Source organism: Cyprinodon variegatus, unplaced genomic scaffold (assembly GCF_000732505.1).
Source record: "Cyprinodon variegatus isolate N-32 unplaced genomic scaffold, C_variegatus-1.0 Scaffold217, whole genome shotgun sequence".
Classification (NCBI taxonomy): domain Eukaryota; kingdom Metazoa; phylum Chordata; class Actinopteri; order Cyprinodontiformes; family Cyprinodontidae; genus Cyprinodon; species Cyprinodon variegatus.
Window position 1 is genome coordinate 709,258 of NW_015150670.1, and position 13,020 is coordinate 722,277.

At 37.9% G+C, this 13,020-nt stretch overlaps 1 protein-coding gene across 1 annotated transcript; it reads left to right on the forward strand.

The window, feature by feature from the left end:
• The first annotated feature begins 6,935 nt into the window (after nt 1–6,935).
• On the forward strand, nt 6,936–7,423 carry LOC107088401 (protein S100-A1-like). Its single transcript, XM_015380544.1, has 2 exons — nt 6,936–7,091; nt 7,182–7,423. Exons 1-2 carry the CDS (start codon nt 6,960–6,962, stop codon nt 7,308–7,310), a joined length of 261 nt encoding a protein of 86 aa, XP_015236030.1. The 5' UTR covers nt 6,936–6,959; the 3' UTR covers nt 7,311–7,423.
• The last annotated feature ends 5,597 nt before the right edge of the window (nt 7,424–13,020 follow it).

Here is a 13,020-nt window from a genome sequence, read left to right on the forward strand (position 1 = left end):
GCTTTTGAACTGGAATTTTGTTGTCCGCTGGTTCTTACCACCTTTTTGCAAGTCATCTGCTTTCTCCTCCTCTGATGTGAAACGGGAGCTGGCGAGCCGTTTTCTCACAAATACCAAATTCAGTCTAATTGGATGGGAATCTACGTTGCATTTGACGCACCACTACAAGATGAATCAACAGATTCGGCGGTATTCATTCGTGGCAAATCATTGCAGCTTGGTGGCGGTGGCTTTAGCATAGCAGTATGGACGACGAGATGATTGAAAATGAACACGACGGAGATCTAGTCCTATTGGCAGACATCCATTTAAAATGTAGGCAACAGCATGAAAAAAGTGGCTTCTACTTTTACTTTTATACTTTAAGTAAATTTACAAGCCTGTACTTTGTTACTTTTACTTGAGTAAAGAAGTTTAAGAATAAAGTTGTAAAATTGTGACAATAGTCGTAACATTATGAGAATAAAGTCATAACATTACGAGAATAAAGTAATATTATGAGAATAAAGTCACAACGAGAATAGTAATAAACTTAAGAGAATTAAGTCATTAAATTACGAGAATAAAGTCGTAAAATTATGAGAATAAAGTCGTAACATTACGAGAATAAAATAATATTACGAGAATAAAGTCACTATGCCGGCCTCAGTTACAACGCAAAGACAAGAGTTCCTTTTACTGATGTTTAATGCTCTTAAACACCGTAGAACTGACAAAATAAGCAGAAAAATACAACAGAAATAATTAGCCTCACAACATAACTTCACATACAGTAAATGTAGCAAATAAACATACCACTTTGGCCTGCTTGTGACTAAGGCTGGGTTTATTCTTCTGTTTTAACTAGCAAATGCAGTTCTTAGTCTTTGTGAGCTCGTACAGTCCACGCCGAAGCACAAGTGTGGTGCCGATAGCTTACAATGTTGACAGGAAAAAGAAATGTCATTTTTCAAAATACGTGCATCCATCTTAATCGTAATAAAATAAAATACTGTGACTAATATTCAAAACAAACATGATTATAAGGTATATTACACAAATATTGAACCATATAGAATAAAAAAATAAATACAAACTTATATAAGGTGCAACAGCGCCGATAAGTACAAACTTATATGAGGTGCAACAGTGCCACCTACTAGATTTCAGAATTATTGTACAAGCAAAACAATAGCATTTACAATCACAACGATAATAGTCACAACATTATGAGAAAAAAGTCATAAAATTACAAGAATAAAGTTGTAAAATTACGAAAATAAAGTCATAACATTCCAAAAATAACGTAGTATTACAAGAATAAAGTCACAACGAGAATAGTCATAAAATTACGAGAATAAAGTTATATTTTATGACAGCTCTTACAAGGAGCACTGTCTGGGTGGTTGATTGGGGGGGTGCGCTGGCACCAGCTACCTTCCAGGGCGGGGGTAGACTGTGCCGGGCTCCCCCTTTGGTACTCCCACTTTTAATTACTTCCGAGAACAACACAACATTAGAGCAGTCGCAGGGAGGATCGCAGGCTTTCTCACACCCCATTCTCCGGTTGCCACCTGGAGTCTGGGGCCTGGAGGAAGAGTGGTAGCGCGTCTAATGACCGATTAAGTTTTACCTGATCGATAAAAAAACTGAAAAAAATCTGTTTATGGTGAACAAAGTAACTGCAAGACCATGATATAAAGGGGGAGAGCTGGGTAGCACTGTAGCTAGCTGTGCTCAGTAGCTAACACGTTAGCCTCTTTTTTCTCGGCCAGTTAGCCATATTACTTTACAATATTTTTAAGTTTGTGTCAACAGTAACCGTTCGTTTTCTACAAGTAAAATAAATTTTTTGTCTAAAATCTCTACGAAAGTCATTTTTGAGATGTTCCATTTTTTCCAATAAGCTGAGACTTTTTCTTGTCATCTTGTTAAATGGCAGAGCTTAATCTTATAACGCAGTAGTTTCTGTCAAGACTTATAATGATTGTTTTCTACTTTCGGCTACTTTAGATCATTAATGAAATGTAAAATAATAGCAAATATAAGTAATATGTTTAGACTCCAAAAGAGATTTGATTCTTAAGAAACTTTTGCAATACAGTTTGTCCGAGTGGAGTTGCCATATGTTTACATCATAAGAAGGGACAAGGCCCCTAGCAGATCTGGTACCTACACCGTCACATGCTGGTCAGAGCTTGAAGCTTTCTTTCTGAAACAGGTTGTGGTATGATGACATTCTCGTAATAGTATTCCCGTAATGTTATGACTTCATTCTCCTAATGTTACAACAATTTTATCGTAATGTTATGACTTTATTCTCAAGATTTAAAAAAATAAAAAAATCTCTAGCCTGGCCCTAATACTCCATAGTATATTACAAGCTTTATGGACACGGCAAAATTCGGAAAAACTCCCTAAAATTTACAAAAAAGTTGTATTATGTCTTGTACGCTTATGTAGGGTGGGAACCATGTAATGGTGCATGACACTTCCATCTGTCAATCAGTCGATCAATTAACAGAATTAGAGTGACGTAATGTCATGTTAAAGACAGCTGTTTGAGATTATCTGAAATTTGTGTTGATTCATTGGGGGGCTGGAAGCAACCATCAGAAGCTATGTCCATTATATTCACAAAAAGATGGCCAACAACAACACTCCGGTAGACTGCACCTACCATGAATACTACAACCAACAACGTAAAGATTTGATGCAGGGAAGAGTGCTTTTATCCTATTTATGAAAAGAATCCCACCCCTTCCATTTGAATGCAGATGAAACAGACTCTCATTGGGTGAGTCAACGTTTTTCAATCTGTTATTGTCTAATTTTGGTAAATCTCTGTAAACTGTACACACCCAGTAACTCAGGAATTTCTCAAATAGTGAGATTAGCATATTCGAAGTGTGGATGAAGTACTGTCCTTGTCAAGGGTGTCATTCATACAGAAACCACAGCTGCAACTGCAGTTTTAAGACTAAATGCAGTTCAATCTGAGTTTTTTTTTTCACTTATATAACTCATTCTTTTCCCTCAATAGATTTTAAACCAGCCAAGACAACTATGCAGCTTGATCTGCCTCATAATTTGCTCCTTGGGAAAATGAGACTTAACTAAAGTTGGTATACTGACAAGACAAATGCCATTTTGTCTTTAAAGGATATAAATCAAAATTAAAGAATGCATAAAAAGAAAGAAACTTGTTTGTTCCTTTTTTTTTTTTTTCTGGGGTGTTGGTATGTTCCTGTGACAGTAAACAATTCCCTGGTCTGTTGTACTACCATGAGCTTGTGTCCTGATTAAAACCAGCTGTGGCTTAGTCATATTCAGCAATGGAGACAGATGGTGTGGCTTGATAAACAAACAAGGGCAGTCTGTCGATTAGTTTGAACTTTGCTCGAGGTGTATGGATCTTGTAAAGCCACTGGCTTAAAAAAAAAATCATGTTAAATGTTGTAAAGCAACCGTCAGCGCCCATGTATTCTTAATGTAGGCTAGGGTGCTATGCCTTGAAATTTAAGGATGAAGATTGAAAGAAGAATGTAACTTCCTCTTGTTTCCGACACCATGTCTGAACAGTTGAGAACAATTTCAGCACTAAAAGAGACTTTTCTATTATAAGAGAGGAAGGTTATAGTAAAACCCTGTTGAAGGGCCCTTTAACATGGTAAAAGGGGCATAAACTACTAAAAATTCATATATTTTAATCTGTTTCTTTTATAAAATTAAAAGCATCTTTCCATCAGCTAGCTGTCCTAATTAAGTGAGGACTAGAGTGTTTGTCTTAAATGGATTTTTTTGTTGTTGTTGTTGTAGGCACCTCTTAAAATGCTTTAGCCGACTCTGCTGTGTTCCTTTGTCTTTGGGTGTTTAGCTGGAAAAGCAGAGTTCCAACATGACTTGAGTTTTTCTTAAAATACGGATTACTCACACAACTTTTCTTTATTTCGATATAGAAAAGCCTCAGCAAGTCAATGTAAAACTGAAAATGTATTTCTGAAATAAAATTTTTTAAATAAAATAAGTTTGGCTTCAAAGTGCACAGAAATGCTATAGATTAACCCTTTCTGGCTCCTTTTTTTCTTCCTTTTAAAGGGGACTGAATGCTCATCAAAAAACACAATAGGCCTACACCCCAAGAGGTTTTGCTCTGCTTCTCTTTTATTTACCAAACCTTTTAATAACTGCTGTTTACATGCTTGACAAACAGGACATTGAACATGCACATTGCTGCATTTAAATATGACCTTCAAACCAAGCTCAAATGAAAATACAGTAGAACATATACATAATCAGATTTCAGGAAATATACTTTGGCTCTGAAGACAACGGTTTGGGTTTATGTGCCGAAACAAATAACCATGGATAGTTGTATGTTGTGCAAGACACCAGCTAATTTGTTACAGCAATAAATGGCTACTTCCTGGAGGACCTTTTAATGATTCCTGACTGGCCTTTACCATCTCTTGTTGAAAATCTAGCAGCTTGACTCTTTAGAACTTAGCATTGACTCCTTACTTTTCTGGGAACTCTTCTAGAACCTGTGCAGATGAATTCACAAAGAAGAATTAGATGCAAGAGCATTATGGACAACCCTAAGCATCCTTTTCAGACGCCTATTAAATAAAAACAGAGTATCTTCTGCCAAAGGCTTCTCTAGATCCGCTCTCAGACAGATGGATGCAGTAGATCCTTTCTCCCTAAAGCTATTAACAGCTATGACAACTCTATGGAAAAAAAGTAACAAACATTTTATTTCCCCACTGAATCAATAAAGTATTTTTCTTTTAATCAAATGTGGATAAAAACGGAGGGGTTTAGAACACAAAAAAAGAACCAAAACCAGAATATGAAAACTCCTTTTACTCTAAAGCAGAGTAAAAAAAAAACAGATCTGTAAAACCTTGACTGAATCATTCGAATTTGACTATGTTGTGATTTATAAAACGTCTTAATGTGCAAAAACATATAGTTAAAATCTGTCTGTCCAGGTATCAGAGCACACATCCTTTGCATTCAAAGAGTATATTGCCTACACTGGATGTAGCAGCGGTTGTAACAGGTGACTGACCAAGCTGCTCTTGCCGGTCACTGACCCATTCTCCTCAAGCCTTTTACATCAATATGTTGATCAAGCAACTGCAACTTACTGAACCCACTCTCACATAGACTCCTGAAACAGCTGTGTGTAATTAGATAAGCAGTTTTTGAAATAGTCATTAAACATATCACATTGAAAGTGATTTTACTTGTCCACTCCCCCAATTCCATTCAGATACTACCATAAACTTTAGCAAACCTTCTTCCCTAAGTCTATTGTTTAACCATAATGTGATTGGCTGATCAGCCTACCAATTATAGGGCAGTTAAGTTAATTTTAAATACCATCATTCATTTGTCCCATTGAATAAATCCTATTCCAATACCAATGTGTTGTTTTTGCAGCTCTGTGTCAATAAAAGCTGCTATTGCTCACTGAGCATTTCATGCCATAAAATGATTAAGGCTGCATGTGATTCACCACCTTGTGACTAAAAACTATTTGAATGAAGAAAAAGAGCAGGATGAATCATCGAAAAAAATGAAGCTCAAGACTTTGAACATTTCCCATGTCTCTAAGTGCATCATAAAGTGTTTTTGTTCTTTCGACCGCCATAGAATAATGGTAAGTTTTTAAATGTCAATTAAGCAATAAATTCAATTTTGTTAAACAATGGGATGCAGATACCTCTGCAGATTATTCTCAATCTTCAAGTTCAGTGTAAAACCACCAGCACTGTTTACTTTTAAAAAGTCGTTAGTAATGTGTATGCAAACCCATAAAACTACTGATCTGTGCTGACAAAAACGGCAATTCTGTTGGAGATAAATGGGAGTGTCTGTTGGCTGCCCTGTCAGAAAGTCCAAAGTCTAACAAACCGAGAGGGTGTGGTTAGCTGCAGGGAATGTGAGAGCAGGATGTGAGCGCGCGTGATTGTAGTTCTGTCCTCATGCGCCCCTGCATGTGGAAGCTGAGCTGAAGCTTGCTGTTTCTCCTCAGACTTTTTCTTCATTTTCTTCTTTTTATTTGTAATAAAAAAAACACTTACGGCACTCACTGTCATCACTCAAGGCTAGATCAACAAACGATTTAAGTTCTAGTTCACCAATTAACCACTTGATTAACCCTAAAATATCTCTGCAATCTGGGCCGCTACTTCCCCTGAAGTATCTAAAAATCCTCCCTTAACTTGTCCTGTTGCTACAAAAAGATTATTGTAACACTCTACTCACACCCACACACACAAAGAAAAAAAGAGCAAAACCCACAACAAACAACACAATCACGGAAAAGCACCATAGGAGGGGTTTATAGTTTGAAGGTGGGTGTGTCCCACAGTGTTTAAAACAGACTATCTGTGCTCTGCTCTCGCATCAGTTGTTTTTTCCTCCTCAAGCTGAACAACACCTCCATATAAACCGGTAAGAAAATCAACTCTTTTAAGTCTGAATTCAAATTGCATTTATAGTAGATTACAGGTTAGGCTTCATGTGAATTAATGTATATATTTTTGTTGAAAGCACATTAAACTTTGACTTTTAAGCTTAAGTTTTAGATGCTGATGAAATGGAGGGAAGCATGTAACCAAACAAACTTAACAAAAAGTGTACCGACTATCATCTTTAAGATCCTGATTTTGTTTTGCATGAAAGTGTATTTAAAGAGGCTTACGAATGGTAGCCATTTCCTGGTTTGTTGTACTGCCATTAGCTGATTAAAACCAGCAGTTGCAAGAGTGGTTTAATCAACCCATGCAAATAGGAATCATTGCACACTAGCAAAGTGGCTTAGGGTTTTTTTTTTTTTTTTTGCAAAGGGCGTGGCTGGGCACAAAGGAAAGAGCCAACGCCCATGTAGCCTAAACCTGCAAAATTTCTAATACTACAACAGCAAAAATTAAATGCCTTAATTGTGACTCAATCTTATCCCAGCCACCATGTCCAACATTCTGGGTGCAATTGGAATGCTGAAGCAAACTTTTCAAAAGTATGCTGGAGCAGATGGAGACAAGGGTTCTCTGTCGAAGAAGGAACTTGCCACCTTGCTGAAAGCTGAGGTTCCTGGATTAGTAAGTAAACTGATCTTATCACTTTAAAGGAATGTGCCATGATTTCCTAAAGATTTGTTTTTTTTAAAAGGTGAATATTTGTCTTTACAGGCTGATAAAAAGGAAGAGGTGGATGAGTTTATGAAGGCGCTGGATGAAGATGGTGACGGTTCTGTTGATTTTAAAGAATACGTCGTTTTTGTCGCCACCCTGGCTATGATTTTGGGCGCTACAAAATAATGAACATAAACTGTCACTAGTGTTGTGGAGGTTTGAACAGGTTAAAGTGAATATGATGTGAAATGTCAATGTTGATTTTTAAACAAGGAAAATTAAACTTTTTTCACACTTAATGTCTTGACTGTTTTTTTTTTAATCTGAGTGGAAACATCAACCCAGCATTTTACCGTTTTCCTTATCTGCCTAAAGCAGGGATACTCTTCAAATAACACAGCCTATCCATTCATAAAACAGGTTTTGTGTGGGTTGTCTTATCATGAAGTAAACCCTTTTATCAGTTAAAAATATATGGCTGCATTTGGATAAGCTCTATTTTCCATTAAAAACTTGTTCTGATTTATTTTTTTCGAACATTTGGCATATGAGAACGTTTACAATTGTGGGTGATGAAATAAAGAATTTATATTAACTTTGTAATTGTCTAGACAAATGGCGAGCTTCAATGAGGATGTGGCATTATTCAGGGTACTGGCTGCACGGTATACTTAGGAAACTGTGGTAGCTCTGTGGGTGGCTTGTTTGGGAAGTTGGTGTGACGCAATTTAAGGGCTCCTCTTCGAGTTTATACTTTTCTCTTTCAAAACACTTAAGACTTTAGATCTTCACTGGATTATAAATACAATTTTATATTCTAGTCTTTGTAAAAAATTATGTTTAAAAGCAAAATATCTGGTCTTAATCGTATACATCGTATACTAAGTCCAGATGGCTTTGATCTGTAGACTAAGGGGAACATTTTGTTGTGCAGCTATTGGCCTGTAAGGTGATCTAATTTTAAGCAGCATAAAGAAAGCTGTTCTTTCTAAATGGGCATTTGTTTGGAGGGGTGGGGCTAAAGGATTTGCCCAGGATGGCATTCATTCTAGAACCAGCACTCAAATAGTCATAGAGAAAACTCTACTGTTTAAATCTGTTTTTAATACTGGTCAATATTTTTTTTTCATAAGTTTGCCTCTGGGTTAAAGCTAAATGGTTTGGAAAAATACCGCTGAAGATTCTCTGCTCCAGCAGCTTTTCCAATGCTGCCACCTGATGGATGTTTTTTAGTACAGCAAAAATGGCTATATAAAAATGATATTGTGCTTATGATTTTTTTCTTTGAGACGAGGTAAACAAGGATGTAAGTTCAAATATTCATCTGCTTTGGATTGTGTTCTGTGATAATGTTTGGAAGTGTCTAAAACTTCCTGAAATTTGCATCCTAGCATGTCCTTTGTTTTCTGCAAGCAGCTCAGTGTCATGATCTGGCCTGTTTGAATTTCAATTTCAATTCAGTTTATTTATATAGCGCCATTAATTGGTTATTTCTTTCACCTGTTGTTTTCCCTCTCTGCTTCAATTATCTATTCCTCACATCTGTTTCCTATGGTTTATATTTTGTTCAGCCTGAGTATTCGGGGCCAGATCATTATTTGTTTTTCTGTTCCAAGAACCTTGTTCTTGTCCTGGATCCTGGCAGCCAGTGGAAAGAGGGTTTTGTGTCTCTCTCGTCTCCTGCTCGTCCACTGTTCCTCCCCTGCTAAGCCCTCTGGGTTTTCCCCTGTACGCAGGGAGGTTCAGTTTTTATCCAAGTAAGCCTGGCTCAAAGGTGGAGACCAGTTTAAAGGTCCTGCATCAAGTTCTGGTTCCACGTCCTGTCTCTGCTACCCTCTTCCACTGAGTCTGCTCATCTGCACCTGATCCTGTGCATGACCACCTGGTCACACTTCCGGACTCTGAACCTGCCTGGGAGCTCTACGAGGCCTGGAAGCCTGGATCCGGCCTGTTCTGAATCTCTGATCAGGATCGGCCTCCTGCAAGACCTCTGGCACTGTAGCACTGGGGACATTCTTGGACTGGACTGTTAGACAGGTAAGTGACCAACTCAGATGATCGTGGTCACTTACCTGTGTTTCTCCCACTAACAGAATGTCTGAGATTGGTCGGTACCCCGCCCCCCACCTGCAGTCGCCGCATGCCACAGATCCTAGCAGCTTCTCTTTTAGTTTTGTTCATTTAATAAACGTTTAGATGAGGGAATCTCATCCAATATAACTTTAAGTTTTACAGAGCCAAATATCGGAAAACTTATATTTTTCCATTGTGAGGCGCAAAAATGAATCTAGTTTCAACATACATTATAAACATGGTTCCAATACAGCAGATAATTATGAGATAGATTTAATTGACTTTAAACAAAAAAAGTCAGCTTCAATTGAAAAGTCAAAATATATTGAAGGGATGACAAAAACAATTCACTACCAAGTCAAGTTCTGTTTGTTACCTTTAACTACCTTTCAAAAGCCAAAAGTTCCTTCACTTTACTACACCCTGTATAAACCCTGTCACTTTTATAAAAAAAAAAAAATAGAATAGAATAAAATGTTTCCACTGCTGGGTTTTAATCTATTCCAATTATTGACACTATTCCTCTGGCCTTTGAAAACACTTGCATAAAAAACACAAGTCTTTATTAATTAGTGTATTGTAGTTTTTTTACTTTCCCCACTCAGTACTTTAGTGCAGAGGTCTTCAACAGGGGGTCCGCGACCCCCAGGGGGTCCACGGAGGTACTGCATGGGGGTCGCGAAGCTTTGGTTGATTAGTTTTTTTTTATATTCCCCCCTGCAATTTTTTCCACTAATTGAAATGTCTTTAAATCCACATTAACATGAATTCAACAGACTGCAGTAAACAGATAAATGGAGGCAGAAGATGTCTTTCAGTCATCAATGCTCACATTTAGCGACACACAGGAGCTCTTTCAAGCTGGGCACCGTTTCATTCACAACACCTGTCCCATCAACAAGGAATCAGAAATACTTTAATAATCCCAGGGAGGGATAACTTTAGTTACATTACTCCATCTGTAATAGAGGTATTGTTTTGTATCCTGACTCCTTGGAACATAACACTTCACCTTTAAATAGAGTCAAAAACACCACTGTTGATAACAAATCGAATGAATCTTAAATAGATTAGATTTGGTATGATTATCTGACCTTTTTGGGGGAAAAATCAAGTCGAAATAATCCCACATAGGTGATATCTCATCTACCTTCTCCACCATCTCGAAATCCTATCCAAACACTCAACTGACCCCTCTGGTGGAGACTCTGAAAAAATGAATAAGTAGAGTAAAGCAAACAAAACCATTCACATTTCCTTACAGAAGTTTTGTTGTACTATTACTAGTACTGAACTTCAGGAAGCAGGACAGTTGCAAGTTGGTCAAAAAATCTTTTGATTGATGAGGTAGAGATATGGTGACCACGGCTTGGCGGCAAGGGGGGCAATTTTCATTGTCATCAGGCCCAAAACTCCTGGCAGGCTGCCTGATCAGATAAGCCCGACCTTTACTTCATTAGATGAATTAGTCCCACAGTTTAAAAGAAAATTTATGTTCTGATTCGATCCAGACAGGGACCTGTCCCTCCCACCCATTGACTTCACAGGCTCCAAGTGACCCTGCAAGGATATGATAATGACCTGGGCTAGCTGCTGTGCTGAAGAAATTAGTTCCTAATGTTATCACTGGATGGCTGTTTTGTGAAATAAAGGAATATGCATCTACAGCAGACTAAGTCAATTTTTTTGTGGTCTATTCTTAAAAAACAAAATAATAACAAACATTTCCTAGTGTTTCACCTTTCATGAAGTGCCATTTTTATAAATATTTAAAGAGGAGTGAGTCTGCGGCGAGGGTAGTGAATTTACATAGTATCCTTATGCAAACTGCATGGGGAAGGACAGGGAATTGGCCAGCAGTGAATCCAATGCTCTGAGGGCGTTCGTTGCCCTCACCTAGTGCTATAGAACTGAGGTGTTGTCATACAGGAGTACCGCATGGAGAGAGTGGAGCGGTAAAGCTAAAGTTGAAATGAGATTAACTTTACTGTGCAATAATGACAAGGCAGCCAATCAAGGACTGGTTGTAGGCAAAGCTTTTTTTTTTTTTTTTTAGTTAAATGAAATACAGAGAAACTAATGTTAAGAAAGGTAGAAATGAGAAATACTCTAAAGAGGTTTTTAGGTGGCTTTAAAAAAGCAGTTTTAATTTAGCCCTAGAAAGACTGTTCATCATCTTCCCTTACCTCCAGCCCAGAATCCGGTCTGTTGCTGCTCACTCACAGCATTGGTGCTTTCTGAGAGAGTAGATTTACAAGGAAGTGCAGCCGAATCCAACTGTCATCCAAGACAGTTCTATATGAAACAAAGTGAAATACCTTTTCAATGCTTCTGGGGCTTTTCCAAAAATTGGCGGTAAAATGGTAAATGGCCTGTACTTATATAGCGCTTTCTTAAGTCAGGAGACTTGACCGAAGCGCTTTACACTACATTCAGTCATTCACACACACACTGATTGTACCACAAAGCCAATTCAAAAGATCTGCACAGAGAACAATTTAGCAGCAATCCGTGAAGTTAAGTTTCACCAACCTTTTTGTAAAATACTGACAGACCTTGACAGGAAATGCCATGGAGTGGCCAGGGGTAACAGCAGACCTTAATTGAAGGGTCTGGGAGACTGGTGATTTACTAAATATTAAACAATCACTTCAGCCACTTGATAAGGTAAACATGTCAACTGTTATATCCACTACCAGCATATGAATGACATGGGATGTCACACAATAACTTTATATCTGCGCATATCAAGTAGCACTAACAAAGTAGTGCTTAATGGGGGGGATATGTGACCTCTGGATGACGTAAACAATAATCTTTAATGTCCCTGAAGCAGCAGTAGCACACATGATCTTATTGTTTTCATTTTCACAAATGATCCTGCACTAATGAAGTAATAACCCTTCGGTCTATTTTATTAGTTTTTTTATGTGGATGGGGTGTCCAATTTGATGATGCTCTCCAGGGTGTACACACTGTCTATCTGAAATGCAGAGCAGTGAACTCCCTGCAGTGCTTACGGAAATCACAGTGGACTCCGTGTTCAGTCTGCAACTGCAACCATAAGGGAGTTTGGTTAATAATTTCCCTTTTGTTTTATTATGTAGACAAAAATGTATCCTGAAGTTACACTGGCCTCCATTTGGCATTCAATTCTAAAATAAACATGTTGTAATTAAAACCTTTTTGAATTTTACAAAGTTGTATGGTATCTGCATTAGATATAGCAAGGATGGATCATCTTTGTGTTGTGGTCTGCCCCCCTAAAGACCACAGCTATAACTTGCAACCTGACTGGAAACATCTATCCATCTTCTGTCACTCATATGTCAAGGTTTTACAGGTGGCTTGTGCCACCTATGAAGGAAAGGAGGGGTAAACTCTTGACAGTTTGCCAGTCCATCACAGAGGCAAAGCCATGCACACAGATACTGTAACCTCAGATCATCGTAGAGACACCAGTTAACCCAAAATTCATGTTTTGACCTTTGGGAGGAAGCCTGGTTGCCCACAGAGAACCCACACATGCAGATGGAGAAAATGCAAGCTCTGCAGAAAGACCCGAGGCCAATAAACGAAATCAGGACCTTTTCACTACAAGCCACCATGGCACCCAGATGCAACACAGAGCGCCACAGGAAATTCTTCCTACCTGTGGTCATCAATCTCTATAACGCCTCCCTCAAGTGATTCAGACTCCAGACTTGGATTTTCACTTTACTTGGATTTAGTTTTACATATGTATATAAATACATACATATATATATATATATATATATATATATATATATACAGAAGAGCTATAGGTTATATTTTATCTCTT